At 39.8% G+C, this 18,888-nt stretch overlaps 1 protein-coding gene across 6 annotated transcripts in view; it reads right to left on the reverse strand.

Annotated features, from left to right (window-relative positions):
* The window catches only part of AFF1 (ALF transcription elongation factor 1), a 205,323-nt gene that overhangs the window by 183,091 nt on the left and 3,344 nt on the right, over positions 1-18,888 (reverse strand). For all 6 annotated transcript variants that reach the window (XM_059922667.1, XM_059922672.1, XM_059922666.1 and 3 more), the window contains exon 2: positions 9,809-9,882. In XM_059922667.1, the coding sequence (XP_059778650.1) occupies positions 9,809-9,846 (38 nt within the window). In that variant the 5' untranslated portion in view covers positions 9,847-9,882. The remainder of the gene's footprint in view (positions 1-9,808; positions 9,883-18,888) is intronic.

The following is an 18,888-nucleotide window of genomic DNA, read 5'->3' on the forward strand; positions in this document are numbered from 1 at the left end:
AAGGGGGGAAAGTGGCGGGGGGGGGGGGGGGGCGGGGCGGGTTGGGTGTGGTGGTGTGATGAATTGGGATATTGTGATTGACATGTATACACTGATGTGTATAAAATGGATGACTAATAAGAACCTGCTGTATAAAAAAATAAATAAAATAAAATTCAAAAATTCAAAGATAAAATACTAATTCATGTGAAAATTTAAAAAAAAAAGATGCACATTTCTCTAACTACTGGTGCCACAATGAAGCCATCTCCCAGGAACAGCGTTTAATCTAGTACTCCTTTACAATATCAGAAAAGAAAGCCAACTAAGAGGATTTCTGGCCCAAGCCTCAGTTTCAAACCAGAGCTCAGAAAGTATTTCCCTGCCACCGGCTTCTGCCAAGACAATGTGGAACGGACTTGGGGCCCAGTGACAGAAGGAAGGTAGCTTGAGTATCTGCCACTGATGAATCAGTTAACCTTTCCTTCCCCTTTTTCATCTGTAAAATATAGCCCCATAGAGAGCTGTGAGACTGAAATGAAATCACAGCTATCAAATACTTCTTAGCACAAAATCTGGTCACTGTGTTCATTAAATATTAGCTGCTGTTGGCCTCTGAACTCATAAAAGCCGTGTCAGCCAGGAGCGCCCCCACATTCGCACCATTCCAGTATCTCGGGGAATGGAGGCCTTGAACACTCTCTTATCTCTCGTTGAAAACACATTGGCTGGAGGACAGCCCCTCTCTACCCTCCATCCAGGGACGTGCTGCTCTCCAGCTGTGACCTCTGCTCCTTTCTCAAATCTTATAACTTGTTTGGAAGATACACTCAGAAGGTGATTACCAAACACTTGGGAAGTCAGTAAACACATGAGAATTCTTGGATGCCCAGCGCCTTACTGGTTTCACTTGGGTTACAAAGGGCAGTCTCTGACCCCCTCAGCTGTTTAAAATCTGGCTAAGGCCTGGACCGACTGCAACAAAGGAGCCAAGTGAAAAAACAGCACAAGAGAGATAAGCTTGATGGGGAGTTGGGGACACTAGGAAGAGAGTTTACTTGAAGGTGGACCTTCAGCTGTAGGGTTGCATTTAAAGAGCAGTTTCCAAGTCTTGGTTCCATAAAATGCCAGGTTATTAGTGCTAATAACCGTATTTTAATAGTGTTGCTTTCAACATAAATATTGATCATAAAATGTTCAAATACTATAATTTTGGTTAAGGGTTTTGATCCAATACAAAGCCTTGTACTACGTAAATAAAAGGAATACTAACTTTAAATGTAAGCCTGAAAACAATAACCTTTGGACTTCTGTGCAAAGTTCTAAGAATTTACTTAAAAACTGACCTCTTTCTGCATTGCATGGGAGTAAGGGAGTTTTTCTCTTGATGCTGGGTGGGAAAAGGAACAGAGGAGGGGTCTAAGCCCTCAGTCTCCCCAGAGAAACAGGGCTCAAAAATTCTGCCCTGTTCCCCCCTCTTGCAACAAAAATGCAGCTGAAGCCAGGGCACTTCAATTCTCAACCTAGCAGGAGTACCTGCGGGGCCACCCCAGGCGGAGCCATTTCTCCAGGATTTGCAAGTCAGGGCAAACCCGAGGTAACAGAGGCTGCCTCCCTGTAACCTTAACAAAGATCTTCTCCAGTGGGAGCAGTCAAAATTCAAATGAAGAGTAGCCCCACGCTCTCCACTAGGAAACCCTGTTTTCTTTTAATTAAAAAAAATGTAGAGGTCATCCCTCAGCTTTGCTTACAAGTAATGAGTCCAACAGCCCCCATTTATCACCCCTGGAGATTCTTTTACACTTTGATGTGAAAAGAGTCAGGGCCCATTGTGATGTCAACTACTCCAACAGCAGTCCTTTCACTTGCAAACGAAGCTTGGGCCCCCAGTAAGAACTGATTGTCAGAAAAAATTCATTGCCTTTCCTTCCAGTGATTTATCAGAGATGGGGGAAGAATCTGGCTTTAAGACAACTTTGCAGAAAGGGTTCCCAGCACACCCCTACTGCATTCCCAGCCTCCACTGGTTCTTTCTGCCCCAAATGCCCTTCCTCAGTGCTCGAGAAAGGCAACCTTCTCTCTTGAAGCCATCCCATCTGGGAGGACTTTCCTTCTCTCTCCTTCAAGCTTTCTTGGGGCCTAACATTACTTACTGTGCCGGTGTTCACTCCCTTAGGGCAACTCTCCAGAGCAAGGACGATACCAGTACCCTGGCTTGGCCATTAACAGACCCATAACCATCCCAATAATTAGGTCACAAGGCACCCATTTCCCCATCTTTACCAGTCTCTTACATTAAAAGGAATTAAGAATTAAGGAAGTTTAAAAGGAAAGAGGATTTAAAGATTTCTTGACTCATCCAAGAATCTGAGGTGGTAGTCAAAAAGAGGAAGGTTCACAGCAGGACTAGGAAGATTTTTTTCAAGTAAACTTTAAAAATTAGAATATAACATGCACTCACACATGCATTTTCACAGAGTGACATACCCCTGTAAGCAGCACCCAGATCAAATCACAGAACAATACCGGCACTCTTGGACTATTAACTATTCTTAGCAAAAAGACTTATCTCAAATGTAACTGAGCTTTAGAGCTAACGTCCATTCTACAGGAAATACCTGAGACAGAACCACATGATTCTCAAGCTCAGCACTAGTGACATTTGGAGCCAGAAAAGTATTTGTGGTGGGGGCCATCCTGAGCACTGTAGGATGTTTAGCAGCGTCCCTGGCCTCTACCCATGAGATTATGACAACTAAAAGTCTCTCCAGACATTGTCAAATGTACCCCCCCCCGCCACCTCCAGGGGGTAAAAGTATTCCAGGTTGAGAACCACTGGTATATAAGAACAAAAACACATTAAGAGGAGCAGTCAGACAAATCCACAAAGTAGGACATACATTCAAACTCAGCTTCCTCAACCAGTCAATCCCCGCCCGCCCCCCATCCCTGCCAAATAAGCAAGGTAAATGCTCTAGGTTAAGACTTAATTGACAAAACCTAACACAGTGTACGCACTTTGATTTGGCTGAATTAGGATGTAAACAACTTGAATAGACATTTTAAAACAATCTGGATAGTTTGGAGATGGGTTAATTAATAAATGACTCTAAAATGTTAATATTATTAGGTATGAGACTGGTATGCAATTATGTAGGGAAATGTCTCTTTTTTTAAGGAGATGCACATAAAGTATGCCAGAGTGAAAAAACAGATGTCTGGGATTTGCTTTAAAGCACTTCAGCAAAGAACAAAAGAAAAAGGATAGATTTTTTTTTAAAGTGTGGCAAAATATTGAGAAATGTTCAATCTGGGGAATTCTCTCTACTTCTACTAATGTCTGAGTATTTCTGTGATAAAAATTTTTCTTTTAAAGTGAAGAAAAAAGAGAGTGGGCAAGAAATATGATAAAGTCTATGCTAAATTCGGTTAACATGCCCAGTCAGGGCCAATGTTAATTCTTTATTGCTGCTACAATGCACAAGATTTCTTTCTTTCTGTCTGTCTTTCCCTTGTGTCCCACCTTCCACCCCTGCCTTTCCTCCTTCCCAACCTCCCTCTCTTTCTCCCTTTAGACTGTCTTCCCCTTAACAAGAAGTCTTGGACCACCTCATGCTTTCAGTAGCTTTAATAAGACCTGTTCACTTAACAATATCTATTAACATCTTACCTATGTAAACACATACAATCCAACGTCTAACATTTTAAACTCATTTTAAAGCAACAAAAATGGTGGCACTCTGCATTACAGGTTAAGAAGAAGGCATCATCTGATGAAACGATCAGAACTTGCTGGTCAAAGGCAGAAATGAAATTGCACAGTGCCTTACATGTTAAATGTTATTTAGTAATTTAACAATTTCTCTCCAAAACAAACTAGTTGCCCCAGCATTCCCTTTAGTCTGATTCACACATTCAACTATTAATTTCTCCAGGCTTTTTCTTTCTCCAGTACAATGAGGCAGATTACTGTCTAATCTGACCACATTACAGAGTTATCATGAGGTACAGAAAACAAGATTCAGATTCTGAAATAATGTCCTCCAGGCTTCTGAAAAAGAGGAAACTGGAACTGAAATGCTCTCTTTTCTAAACCTGTTCCACAGATTCCAAAGGAGGCTGACTGCTACAGCTTCAGAAAAAAAGGATTGTTATAACCAAAGCCCTCCAAAAAGAAAAAAGATTCTTCCCCAAATCAGGATAGTATAAAATCAGTATTCCTATAAAGACGGTATAATCCTAAACAATTCAACACAATGTCCATCTTATCCACCACCATGGACCAAAGTGTCACCTAAAATGATATAATGCCAACTGTTTGGACTAGTAGCCATTCTATTGAAGGTGCTGAATAAATATTAATTCATTCTCCTCCAACTCACAGCATTAGTAGAATTCAGGGCTAAAGACAAAGAGAAAAAACGTACACGAATGAACTTGAAACTGACCTTGGGCACACTGACTTATGAACTTAGAATAATTTTTTTTTTTTAATTTATTTTATTTATTTATTTTTGGCTGCGCTGGGTCTTTGTTACTGTGAGCGGGCTTTCTCTAGCTGCGGTGAGTGGGGGCTACTCTTCATTGTGGTGCGTGGGCTTCTCATTGCGGTGGCCTCTCTTGTTGCAGAGCATGGGCTCCAGGCGCCTGGGCTTCAGGAGTTGTGGCTCACGGGCTCCGGAGCGCGGGCTCAGTAGTTGTGGTGCACGGGCTTAGTTGCTCCGCGGCACGTGGGATCTTCCCGGACCAGGGCTCGAACCTGTGTCCCGGGCATTGGCAGGCGGATTCTTAACCACTGCGCCACCAGGGAAGCCCATGAACTTAGCACAATCTTAAGATGACTCTAAACATAAATCTACCTTACAAGAAAGCAATTCCACCCCTAAATAGCTACCCAAAAGAATGAAAACATAGGGGCTTGATGACCTCTACAATCCCTGTGTGTGATTTAGGACAATCCCATAGCCAATATTAAATGTAAAATAGACCAGAGAAAAACTTGTAAGTGTATCCACATGCCCTGCAAATAAACACACTCTTGTTTTTTTTTAAAGGTCTATTTCCTCTATCACTCTCCTTCCTATGTATATTATTCCTGGAGTAGCTCACAAAGGAATCCCTTCCATCCAGAGAGTTGCCTCTAAACAAAGCCTTTCTCCTTTAAGGTAGAATTGAGGAAGGTACTGACTCTCCTGAAACCCAGCACTCTACCATCCTCACCAGAGCGATAGAATTAATAATTTATCAAGGACTTATGATTTACCAGGAACTGTGATAAGCACTTTACATACATTATTCTCTGTATCCCCATTTTAATGAGGCCTTAAAAGTTGAGCAATTTGTCCAAGTAACCAACATGTCAGAGATCTAAACACAGGCTGTGGCCCTGGAGTCCCACACTCAAGCCCACTATATCACCCATGCAGTAACAGGTCAATTGGATTTTACTGGTAAATTTACTCAATACTTCTACAGTTGAGTCTAGCCCCTCCAACCCCAAAATTTAACTATCCATTTGGGAAATAACTAATTCTGAAAAAGATTTCCTCAGGTCTGGGATGAGTCTGAAACCAAACTCTTCTAAAGCCATCAAACGGAATGACTCATCTTAAAACTACATATGACAATGACACATACTTCACACTTAGGAACCATTTTCTAAAATAAAGGGAAACAATGCATTCTATATAAGAAACATCATTGCACTTGTAAATCAGGCCTAAAATGACTTGCTTGGGAAATACAGGAAATTTCACAATTCCAGGTGTGGATTATTTACAATGCCCAGGCCAATCACTGTTTCAGGAAAACACGGCCTACAGCCATTAATCTCTCTCCTGAGCATCTGGAAGTCAGGCCCCTGATTTACTTACACAAAGAAAATCTGTCTATATAATAGGTGTTAATCAGCTTAACACCTTGTAGCCTCCTCACTAATTGAGGACTCTCCTCAATTAGGAGAGTTAAACATTATTTCAGACTCTCCTGGGGAAGTAGAGCATCCACGACTACAGCATTATGATTCAGGGTTCACAGAATGCAATCCTTCAAATCTTCACCCTAACTGAAAAGCATATCAGCAAAATCTCCTAACGCGTACAGAAGGGTAAGAAGGGGAACACGGTAGTGACATAACAAAAAGGCATGTTCTCTCTTTCAACAAGGAAAAAGAAAGTAATTACAAACGCCAGGAAAAATAAAAATACCATCCAAAGATGAAGGAATTTTAAATGCGGCATGAATTTGAACAATTTACTCAGCTAAAGAGTTCACCTATCCAGATCAATATGAAATTTCTCAAGTGGTACTTGGGTTGACTTGGAACCCATAGAGGAGAAATGAAACCCTAAACACTATTTTGCTTCCCAATCAAAATAATGTAAATAATGCTTATTGGTTTTTCAGCTTTTATTATCAATTAAAAGACAAAGCTTGCAAGGGCACAGATGATTATAAAATAAAATGTACTATCAATCTGGACAATTTAAAACTAAAAGCAGAGCTAACAGTTGGAGGGTAGAGGAGAGAGAAGTGGAAAAACAGTAAGGATAATTATACTATCGTATTAGACTATGAAAAGTTGATGGAAATTTTTTAAAATTTAATATTGATTATATAATATAATTAATATGGTACATTAATTTAAAATACCTCATTATAAAGATATATAAATGTTAAAGATATTCAAGTTTATAAAATAAAAGAAAATAACATAAACATCAAAACTAAATAGACAACGTAAAAGAATATGATTATTTTTAAATAAAAATCAAAAGCAGGCAAAACAAATCCATGGTGTTAGAAGTCAGAATAGTGGCAGGCTTTGAGGGAGACAGCAGCTGAAAGGGGACAGGAGGGGCTTCTGGAGAGCTGGTATTGTTGTTGCTTGATCGGTTACACAAGTGTGTTTACTTTGTGAAAATGCATTGAACTGTACTAATAATGTCTGCCCTTTTCAATTTGTTATACTCCAATGACAATTTTTAGAAAGAACAAAACGGGGAGGGGAAGAAAGGTGAGGGGAAATATAAGTAAATCAGATTCAATAGTGTCTAATGCTGATACATTTGGAAGCCAGGGAATAAGCCTATTATTTACAAGAACTAAAACAAATATTGTCTTTACACATGACATTAATATTCTGTCCACGCTTATGACTTCTGATAGCCCTGAGCAAACTAAGGATTCACACTCAGACTTCTATTTAGTTTGAGCAATTAGAGCTGCCTGCTCAATACACATCTGTTTCCTTTACAATATGTGCTAGTCCTGGACCAGTTCCACATGAATTTGATTTTTTTGAGGGGGGGACTACTAAAAGATTAAACTGCCATGACTAAACATTTAAACAAGTGAGCTATTTGGTATATATTAAAAATAGAGCTCCATTTAGGATTTCCCCTAGCTTATCACTTGTACTGGGTGTTAAAATTAAAAGGACCACATCAGGGAGGTAAGGAGCTGAAAAGGTAAATGTAACAAATAATAGAAACAGCTCTGTAATTGCTAGAATGTTACTACAAAGGGCAGTTACCTATCCTAACTTAATAATTAGCAACAATAGAAAACATGTGTAAACAATAGACTACAAAATATCTTTTTAAATTGTCACTGATGATGTTGTTAACTATTATAATTGATTCTCCTACCAGAAATTACCCTGGATGCAGTGTCAATAACCAGAAATAGTTGAAAAATCATACCTCCAAAAAATTTTAGAATTGAAATTTAAAATTTCTTCACCCCGTAAATTTTCATTAATCTGATATTTAGATTCCTCTGTAAAAAGACCCAGTTTTAATGTTTTATCAAATTCAAATCTAATTGATTAATGCAAAGGGATCCCAATCAAAATGCCAACAATTTTTCTAGAAAATGACTAATGACTCCAGAGTACACGTGGAAATGTAATCAGATGTGAATAGCTATAAAAATTCTAAAAATGAAAAGTAATGACAAAGAATCTGCCTGAATATTAAGACCTATAAAAATACACTGAAATAGTATAGCACCATTGTCAGAAGAGGCAATCAATGGAACAAAAGAGTCTAACAATAGACTCAACAATCTGATGGAATTTGGACACGCACTCAAATCAGTAAAGATATATGATTTAATAAATTATGTTGTAACAACTGGTTAGCCTTTTGCTTTAAAAAAAAAAGGCTCCCTAACATCCCCAGACTTTTTTCATTTCTTATTAATATGGAAATTTACAACACACACTTTACACTAACTTTAATTACAGATGGATCAAAATGCTAAAAAGTCAACGATCTAAAATGGGTTGCAAGTTAAGAGGGTGAAGCAGCTAACTCAGTGTGTGAATCCAGCTGTGTGGGAATTGTAGTGAACTAGAAAGCATCGTGCTTCCCCAACTTTTTTTTTTTTTTTTTTTTTTAACATCAAGTCTCTCTGGGGCAAGCTGACAAAGCAGATATCTGCAGGAGGAAATCAGGTGGGAGTTCGGGAGTTCTGGAGTTCTGGTTGGGGAGAGCAACATCTTGGCACACCTGAAAAGTACTAATGGCACACCACTTGGTAAGTTTTGAATTAGAAAGCTCATGACTTCTCAAAAAGAGAAGTAGCTATTCAATTCCATCTGAATGTTGCTATATTGCAATGCAAACCCAATGTTGTTAAGTTTTTTAAGAGAAGATGGAAGTCTAGATCATTATGTAAAAATCATTGGTAGATATATTTTTTTAGAACACTGTGAGAGGCCAAACAAAACCCATCTGTTGACCAGATCTGCCCCATAGGCCACCAGCTTACAAGTTCTGATTAAATGCAAAAAATGAAACCTTTCAAGTGCCAGCAGAGAACACATGACATTATTTTCTCAATCTTGGAGTAGGAAAGACCTTTCTAAGCACAATCAAAACCAGAATCCATAAAAAAGACATTTAACTACATAAAAATTTAAAACTTATGTGTAACCAAACATTATGAATAAGCCTAAAAAAACGGATGATAACAGCTTCCCCTCTGGCTCTAGCAGAATGTGGACTGTTGCAGCCTGGGTCACATGCTTTCCTCTGTGGGGGAGGAGAGTGCACCAAGTTTAACAACAGGACCACCAGGACCACCTGGAGTACAGGAAGAATTTCCTAAATGAACCAGAAAGGAGGAGGAAGTAGGAAAGCATCAGAATGGTCCACAATTACAGTCACGATCATCTATTACTCAAGAAATATTAATTAAGTTTGAGTCTACATGTCTCATACTTTCATATATGTGTATCTGAGCATCGAATAGTATAAATAAAAACTGATCAGTGATATTAAGAATTCCTTCTGGATAGCAAATGGGTTATTCTTAATAACTGCTTCAGAATATAAATATGCTCCCCTCAACCAACCCTGGTCATGTACTATATGCAAGCAAGATGGCAGTTAACTATATGTACAGAGTTGGAGGGAGAGATGTGAAAGTCATAAAATATAACTGACAGAATTCCCTCTTTCAAAGCTCTCATGATAAGGCAGATTTCATCATGATATCTGTTTCAGCACAAGCTGAATAGGTGTACGTTTTCCCAAATCAGTGTAATCTGGACCAGTACCTTGAACAGAAAATTAAGATGCTGATCTAACATCACAACCACATGTTAAATAAAGAAATGAGTTAAGAGAGTACTAGATTTAAAGAAAATATGTAGCCAGTCTAACAGGTTTGACTTCATGTAGAGGAAACAGAAATTTTCACACATTTTCCTGCACCAGAGAGTCATAAGTCACAAAAATAAAAAGGACCAAACTTATTCTTTGAACACTAGATTATAAAATTAAATATTATCATATCCTTGCATCGTGGATTTCACGGTTACCTGTTGCCACTGCTGTTGACTCTTTCGGTAAATGCCATTGCTGCCAGTCAGTGGAAAGCGACGAGTCTATTCATCTGAAAGTGAAACAGTAGCCTGTGAACATCAGCCCGTAAGTAAACTCATAGGTACACCCGACCTGTAAGAAATCTTATTGGACACAGAATTCAAAGTTCCCATTCGAATAAGAGAATGGTTCTTCACCAACTCTCAAGTTGCGTGAACAAACCGGCCAGCATATATCAAAGGCCAAATGTACTTTTGGCCAAATGCACTTTTAATTTTAAGGCTGCTACTCAAAGCAATTTCAGCCAGGAAAAAATGTGCACAAGTTTATCATGAGGAGGAAGAAAGGAAATAACATTTCCCCAGTGTCTACTTTGTGCCAAGCATTGTGTTAAGCCCTTTAAAAATGACATTTCATGTAAACATTACAATACACTTGCAAGGTACATACTAATACACCATATACCAAATACCCCATTTTATATATAAGAGAACTGAAACTCAGTTTTAAGTAAGTTGCCTAAGGTAATAGGTTGTGTCAACAACCTCACTAGAGTCAAAAGGGAAAACGGTGAAAGAGTATGGACAAGAAAGAAAATTAATAGTTGATCTTCACATAAGAATTCAACACTAAGTAAAAAAGTGGGCCCAGTTTAAGAGCCAATCTTGAGATTTTACTTCCACTCATAAAAGGTACTTAACCACCAAAGCAATTCTGGAGCATTCTCTCAAAACAGTACTGGTTTTAAAAAGTTGTTATCCAACCTGGGCAGATGGCCTTGGTACTATCTTGCGTATCTCTAGAAACAACCTCTCTCTCTATGGTTAACACTATCAACAGCTGTTTCCTTTTCCCTTTCTTGTGTGTATTTGTAAATTTACTGCTCTTATCCTAACTTGCTTTAAATAGTTTCTATTTTTTCAGACATCCTTAAGGCAAAGGGTATGTTACCAAATTATCTTAGTACCAATTTAACAAACTATTTGATACAAATGGAAACATGATGTTAAATTTGTAACAATTTTAGCTTGTCTCCTATTTTAAGAGGCTGTTATACTTTTTGCCTAAGCCTGAAGAAACGCTGAATAGAGTCCTTGAGCTCTACTCTGCCTCTTGATAAGGTCTTTTATCTCCCCCTCCATGAAATTAAAATTGCTGACTTGCTGACTACAGTGTTTCATATTAGTAGATACCACTTGTCACTCTATCTCCTCCCCCAAAAGAATGCAACACGGATGCTACAAATATTCTAATTAAACTCACACTAGTAGAGCTCTAAAATTTTCAGGGTCAAACATGCTTTGGAGTAGGCCACTCCTTCAACTGGCTACAGTGGCCCTAGGCAAGTTTCCTAAATTCTCCAACTCAAATCCCAATCACCTCCCTCACTCTCCCCCCTTACTCTCTCACTTTCCCTCTCTCAAACACACGCTTCTTAAAATTATTATTAATTTATTTTATTTTTGGCTGCATTGGGTCTTCGTTGCTGCCGGCGGGCTTTTCTCTAGTTGTGGCGAGCGGGGGCTGCTCTTCATTGTGGTCCGCAGGCTTCTCATTGCAGTGGCTTCTCTTGTTGCGGAGCACAGGGTCTAGGGGCTCGGGCTTCAGCAGTTGTGGCTCGTGGGCTCTAGATCGCAGGCTCAGTAGCTGTGGCGCACGGGCTTAGTTGCTCCGCGGCATGTGTTATCTCCCTGGACCAGGGCTCAAACCCGTGTCCCCTGCATTGGCAGGCGGATTCTTAACCACTGTGCCACGAGGGAATCCCATCAAACACACACTTTTGGGGGGGGGGGGGTGCACACTGCGCAGCTTGCAGGATCCTAGTTCCCCGGCCAGGGACTGAACCTGCACCCTCGGCAGTGAAAGTGCACAGTCCTAACCATTGGACCACCGGGGAAGTCCCTCAAACACATACTTCTGTTTCTCCTTCTTCCTCTGTCTTTCTCTACCCTCCTTTCCCTCCCCCTTCCCCCACCTCCCCTCTCTCTCTCTTTCTCTCTCAACATGGAGGGCTGGCCCACAGCAAATTATCAATAAAATAGTAGGCATTTGCTTTGGCATTAATCTTCTTAACACTGTAAAGCCTTCTCAAGAGTCCATGATGGCAGTCCCCAACACAGCCCTCCCAGTGAGGACGGCCCACCTGCTTGCGGCCCAACAGCACCCATCCCAGGGCGGATTGGTGGAGAAAGGAGGGCAGCAAGGGAGGGGGCGGGGGGGCTGTTGAGGGATATCAACCCGACAGCGTGGTCCTGAGTTCCCATGTTTGTTCATTCACTCACTGAGCCAACAAATATTTCCTGGGTATCTACTGTAAGAATAAGAGAGTGAAGGAAATAGGCCCTTGCCATGCTGAGTTTACAAACTACAGGAGGTAAGCAAAGATGAAACATAATATATAGATGTTAGACTTTAAAAGGAGAAAAACAAAGTGAACAGTGTAGAGTGCCAGAGAGGAAAGGAGGTAAGGTGTTACAATTTTATATAGAGTGGTCAGAGAAGGAAACATTTGAGCAAAGGCTTAAAGGAAGTGCGGAGCAAACCAGGCAGAGCTGTAGTAAAAGACGGTCTAGCACTCTGGGTGATAATGATGTGTCAATGCTCATGTTCCTCAATTGTAACAAAGGCACCACCCTAGTAGGAGACAGTTGATTATGGGGGAAGCTAGGCGTGGGGATGGGGACAGGGAGGTCTACGGGAAATCTCTATACCTTCCACTCAATTTTGCTGTGAACTTAACTGCTATAAATAAATAAATAGGGCAAGCCTGTTTTTTTTAAAAATGGTCCTAGGAACTGACAAGTCCAAGACTGAAGGAGTCAGCTGAATCCCTGGCTCTCACTACTGGTTTCCTGGGTGGGTGAGTGAAGTACAAAGTGAAAGAAACATATTCTCTGAGGGATCTGGCCCCTGGGCACCGCCAGGGACTTGTGTGTACAATTCAAATTCATAACCTTGTATGGTGGCTCAATCCTTTCCACAGAGGCAAGGGCAAGGAGGCTACATCACCAGATTATTGACTCTTATGTCTCACAGGAAAGACCAAATTCAGCCTATGAAAGTCTGCTTAGATGCTGATGTATGTATGATTTGCACAGCTGTACGGAGTAGCCACACAACTCAGATATAAGGTTAGTTAGGTTAGAATGGAGGCCTACTGTAGTCAGGAGGTTATAACCCTAAACTACTGCTAAGAAAGGCAATTAGTATATGCTTCAGTTAATGTCTCCTTCGAAAATCTTTCTTAAAAAGTCACATTTGTACAAGGAGGTTTGTGCAATAAAATGTTGTTTATAATAGCAAAAAAAAAAAAAAAGTGGGAACAACCTAATACATACAAACACAGAAATGGTAAATAAATTATGGCACATGAGACACAATGAAACATCAAAAAGAATAGGTTTATCCAAACAAGATGCTGAACAAAATGTACAATGTGAGCCAATTTGTTTGAAAAGAAATGCTTTCCTTTTATATTTATGCATAACACACACACAAACACACACACACAGAACCAAACTGTTAATAGTGACTTCTCTGGAAAGGGGCACTTTCATCTTTTATTCTATATGCTATGAATCCTTTATTACCTGTGTAAACATTTTTTTTCCCCTAAATATAAGGGTTGGGGGGGGGATGTACTGGCCCATAAATATTGAAATCAGAAGGTCTTCCTGAAGTTTTCATACATTTTTATATTATTCTCACCAGATTATAAAGACAAAGCAGAATAAAAAATGGGGGAGAGGAGCAGTTTAAAATCCTCCCGTTTAAAAAAAGCAGTTAAGATTCCAACTTGGCTCTATATTAAAAACAGAGTAGGGACTTCCCTGGTGGTCCAGTGGTTAAGACTCCGCACTCCCAATGCAGGGGGCCTGGGTTCAATCCCTGGTCAGGGAACTAGATCCCGCATGCCACAATGAAGATCCCATGTGCTGCAACTAAAACCCGGTGCAGCCAAATAAATAAATAACATAACATAACATAGTGCTATACAGCAAAAAGAGAATAAGTTCAAGTGAGACAGGTGATCACTTTGGGCAAATTAAGCCCTACCAGCCTCAGTGCTCCCATCTGTAAAATGGAAAACAGTCTATTTTACAGAGTTACTGAGAAAAGTGCTTTATAAATCTAGCTAAAATGCCCAGCACACTGACACATCATGGGCATTCAATACGTAGCAGTTCTTATTTAAGTCAGCACTGTCTATCTTACTTTTTATGTAAGTGAAACAGACTATGCTTCATGTAGGACCGTACCTTGCCAGATCTATTTAAGTGACCCTTCATAGTCCTTCCAGCCTCTTGCAATGCAAATTTATTCAGAAATAAAAATGTCATGTACATCAAACTACTTTTCTCCCCAAAATAGCAGGTAAAACATTTCAAGGAAAAAAAAAAATTTTTTTTTAAGTTTTATAGACATTTACGCCATATACATATATAATTACAAGGAAAGAAAGAGAGGAGGAATACAGAAAAATGATTCAGGATATTTTCAAATATTCTGTTCTAGGTCATTAAGTGCTCCCAAACCTAGCACATTCTGGGGAACCTACTCCCAGGAGTCTTTGTGACATGCTTGTTTAAAGGCCTGCTTTGCAACCTACTAGGTATATAACCTCAAGAAGATCACTGTTCTCCCCCAAGGTCTCAGCCTTCTCATCAGTAATATGGGGCTTCCTGGGGTTGTTGTAGGGTTAAATAAAATGGGTGTAATGTTTTTAGCACAATGCCAAGCTCATGGTGAGCACTCAATAAATGGTTGTAGTAGTTGTTCTGGGTATCTTTCTGCCAACCAAAGCACATGCCAGGGACAATCCATACATTAGAGAAGCTTTTCAACTGGACAAACAGCGCTAAGCAGGTCTCAAAGCCCCATGACCATGACCCAGTTTCCAAAGGAGAATATTAGGAAAATAACTGTCCAGAGACCAGAGGATGTCTGGACTGGTCAGTAGTCCCTGGTCAGATCTCCTTCCCCTTTTCCATACATACCCTCCAGGAATAACAGTCTCTTGGTAATTGGCAACGTGTCATGGGTGAGTCATGGGTCATACACTGTTTTCATCTGAATTCTCCAGAACTCTACCCCAAGCACCCCACAATCTCCCAGGGCCCCAAACTGACCTGAGCACCTATAATTCCTTTAGCTCTCCAGTGCCACATGAAGCCCACATGCCTAGAAATTCATAATGGAACATGATTTCCCCAACTATCTCTTCTCCACTTCAAATCCTTGTTCTAGGGGGCTCTGGTGCTGCCCCCAGACTCAAGTACACATCCCACACCTTGTCAGCTCCCTCCCGTCATTCAGGTCTCAGCTCAAATGATAAATTCTCAAAGAGGTCTCCCCTGAATACAGTAGCTAATGTAGCACTGCTGTGCCCTCCTGCCAACCCATGCTCTATTCCATTATACTCTATACGGATTCAGAATGTGCCTAGCTGCAAGTAACAACTGCTTAATTAATAGAGGCTTCTACTTCTCCTATAGCAAGTCTAGAGGAGGGTGGCTACTGGTATAATTTTAGCTGTTCAATGAGGCCATCAGGAATTCTGGCTCCTTCCGCTCTGCCATATTTAGCACACTGTCTTTATGCTTGTCATTTCATGGTACAAAAAGATTGCTGCCATAACCAGACAGCTTTTCAACATGCAAGGCAGGTAGAAGATGAGAGGAGGAAGGCGTGGCTATGTCAGCCACATCTCTCTCCTTTTGTCAGGAAAGGAATCCTTCCCCAAACCTATCTAAAAACCAGAACTAGGTCACGTGGCCTCCTCCAGCTGCAGGTAAATCAGGATACAAATTGTTGTCACTGGCTGAGAACAAACATGATCTATCACCTAAGGCTGGGCACAATGTAATCCCACACACAATCAAGGTTCTCTTAGCAACAAAAAAATGGGAATGAGCACTGGGGAAGAAAAGAACAGTGTTGGCCGCACTTATCTTTTCATAGTACTTACCACTATCTGAAATTAACTTATGCTAAGTAAATACATATGTTAATATTTATATCTCCTCAACAGAATGCAAGCTCTGTGTCCAGCTTTACTTATATATACTCAGAGCCTATATTTTAAAATAATTGACTGTCAACTTTCTCACAGTAGGCAGGTATTATAGATACTGGAATATAGTAAGGGTAGTCTAGGTTGTGCTATAGTGGCAAATTAACCCCCAAATTTCAGTGGCTTGATAGCACAAAAATTTATTTCCTGATTATTCTTTATGTCCACTGCATATTGCGGGGGGAAGGGGAGGGTTGTAAGAAGGAGGCAGGGAGTTTTCTCCACATTGAGAAACCTAAGCTGGAAAAAAGCCAAGCTGGAAGCTCCACTATCTCAAAATGTGGCTGCAGGGTTTACTCTAGTAAAAAATACAGGTGGAGGGTCTCATAAGAGCCACTTAAATGCTTCAGTCCAGGAATATATGTTACTCCCATAGACAGCCCACGGGACAGAATTCGTCACATGATTCTGTATAACCTAAGGAGGCGGAGACACATGGGAGAGCACATGAATGTTGGTAGTAAATATTTAAGCCTCATTCCCCATGGAATGGTAAGATTATCATACAATGATACATTGTATCATACATCATCGCCATTTTAGAACTTAGACCCATTAAAGAAGTTTCTTGGAATGATCTCAAAGTCAGGGATACTCAGTAAAGCAATTATTTCATCTTATAAGGCAATACTTACCATTAAAAAAAAACAAATTTTTTTCCTTCAGGAGTAATAATAGGAAATATTTATGTAGCACTTATTATGTTCTGCTTCAAGCACTTGCCAAGCCTTCTTACCTTTAATCTACCCAACTACCCAGTAAGGGAGATACTACAGTATTGTTAACTCCATTGCATAAGGGAATGGAAAAGTATTGGGAGCCAACTCTCCATGGGTCATTTCTGCATATTGTACAAGCAGAGGCACCAACTGCCTTTGTTCCATACAATCTTAAAGATACTTGTATAGAGAACAGCTTTGAAAAATATAATGTCTCCTTCTAGAGCAAAGGGCAGCAGGTTTACTATCCAGTATAATCAAGATAATGTCTCCCTCTGGAACAAAGGGCAGTCATGCTTACTGCCCACTATAAAAGATTAGGATTCCCTAAGATCAGGATTTCTCTCCTTAATATAATCCACTGTGTTTGCAGGTAACGTCTGACTCTCTCCACAACTCCCCTCTTTGGAAACTGGGGCTTAGGGAACCGGTGTAAGAAAATGGTGATACTCTGGCCACAGCTATTATTATGAATAATAAACCCATTCCCAAGAGTCCATGAAACTGTGGCAGGTTAGCTTGTTACCTTGAAAGCAGGGTAAAATCTCAGAGCCTTAACAGTTCTTGACAAGAAGTTAAGTAATTTGCCTAAGGTCTGACAGCTAGTAGGTGGCATATCCAAGATTCAAGCCCAAGCTGTCTGGCTTAGAAACCATGCTTTTAAATTCTCTGCTATACTGCAGTAGTCCTCAAAGTGTAATTCCAGAACTGGAAGCATCAATATCACCTGCAAACATGTTACAAGTGCAAATTCTTGGGCATTACCCCAGACCTACTGAATCAGAAACTTGGGGAGTGGGGGAGGAAGAGACACATCTGTGTCTTAAAAGCCTTCCAGGAGATTCTGATGCTTACTATAAGCTTGAAAAACACTGTCATATGCATATATTCTGCATATATTCACGGTATCTATAAGATAGAACAAAATGGTATGAGTATATCCTGATTTACATAGGGATGTGAACTGACCTTTCATAACTTGAATAATAGATTTGAAGCACTAAGAGAGATGGCTCCTAAGCCCTTGCATTTAATTTTTAGGAAGGTAGGGATCTTTATTTGGTGCAAATAAATACCACATGTCTGTTTAATACGTCTGCATATTCTCCTTTGGAGTCACAAATATATGTCCATAATGCTAAATGAAAATACCTGCTTTTTTATTCCCACAATGATTAGAAAGTATTACTTAGCCAAGGAGAAACACTATTTATATTTGAGAGTCAAGCTGTAATTCTTGAAAAACAGGAAACCACATATCAACACAGCCAACACAGTGTACCACAGTAGAAAGGGCAGCAGGCTTTGAGTCACAGAGTCAAGTCACTTAACTTCTTCAACTCAATTTCCTGATTTTAAAATGGAAAATGAACTCCAACTTCAGAGTTGCAATTAGGCCTAAATGATATGTCATGTGAAAGCCGTTGGTAAACAGCTTTTGTGCTACATGGTTGTAAACTCCACCTGCATGGGCTCTTTCTCTGTCTTGATCTGGCGTTATCAGTTCCTCCAAAGCTTAGAGTACTGTCTGGCACATAGAAGATGCTCGATACTTATGAGGTATTGGGAATGAACATGAGGTATTATATTAATGATGTAATTGATTCCTCTGGGCTCCACTTGTCACAATAATCTCAGTCTTTTAATAGGAAAAAGTCACTTGAACAAGAAATCCTTAGTCATGTTTTAAATGGGGCAGATAATTTAAGAAAATCAGCTGATTTTCGTCCCCTGGAGAACACTACTGAAGGAGTTCTGTCCTAAGGCATAAGACAGAAACTCCTATTAGCAACTCTCACAGCCTTAGAGCCTCATCGTTTCACATCTACGACAATCTCTTGTGCTCTTGTAAACAGTCAAGGATAAAGGATGTGCACCTACAAAGAACTAAATATTCCACATTTACTTCTTCACTGTGGTAGAATTTTAATAAATTACAGGGTTTAGGTAATCTCTTTTAATGAAATCTAATATTAAATCAGCAAATATTAAATAAGCTACTATTGTGTATAAAAAGAGACTGCTAGAAAACCATTGTCAAATATCATTTGAGAACAGAAATCACTGTTGAATTTATAATTTAATGAAAAAATATAATTTATTTACAAAACTTTATGTATGGTAAATGCAGTTCCTTAATTTGTACTCTCTCCAACATACTTTCTCGATCTCCTGAAAAATTAGTTAACGGTCTAGTCTTGAAATAGGGGAACTTTGGGCTTTTAGCTTCAACAGACAAACCTAAGATAGCAAATGAATTCAAGTTGAAGGACAGCTTTCAGTG

This window comes from Balaenoptera ricei, chromosome 5 (genome assembly GCF_028023285.1).
Source record: "Balaenoptera ricei isolate mBalRic1 chromosome 5, mBalRic1.hap2, whole genome shotgun sequence".
Classification (NCBI taxonomy): domain Eukaryota; kingdom Metazoa; phylum Chordata; class Mammalia; order Artiodactyla; family Balaenopteridae; genus Balaenoptera; species Balaenoptera ricei.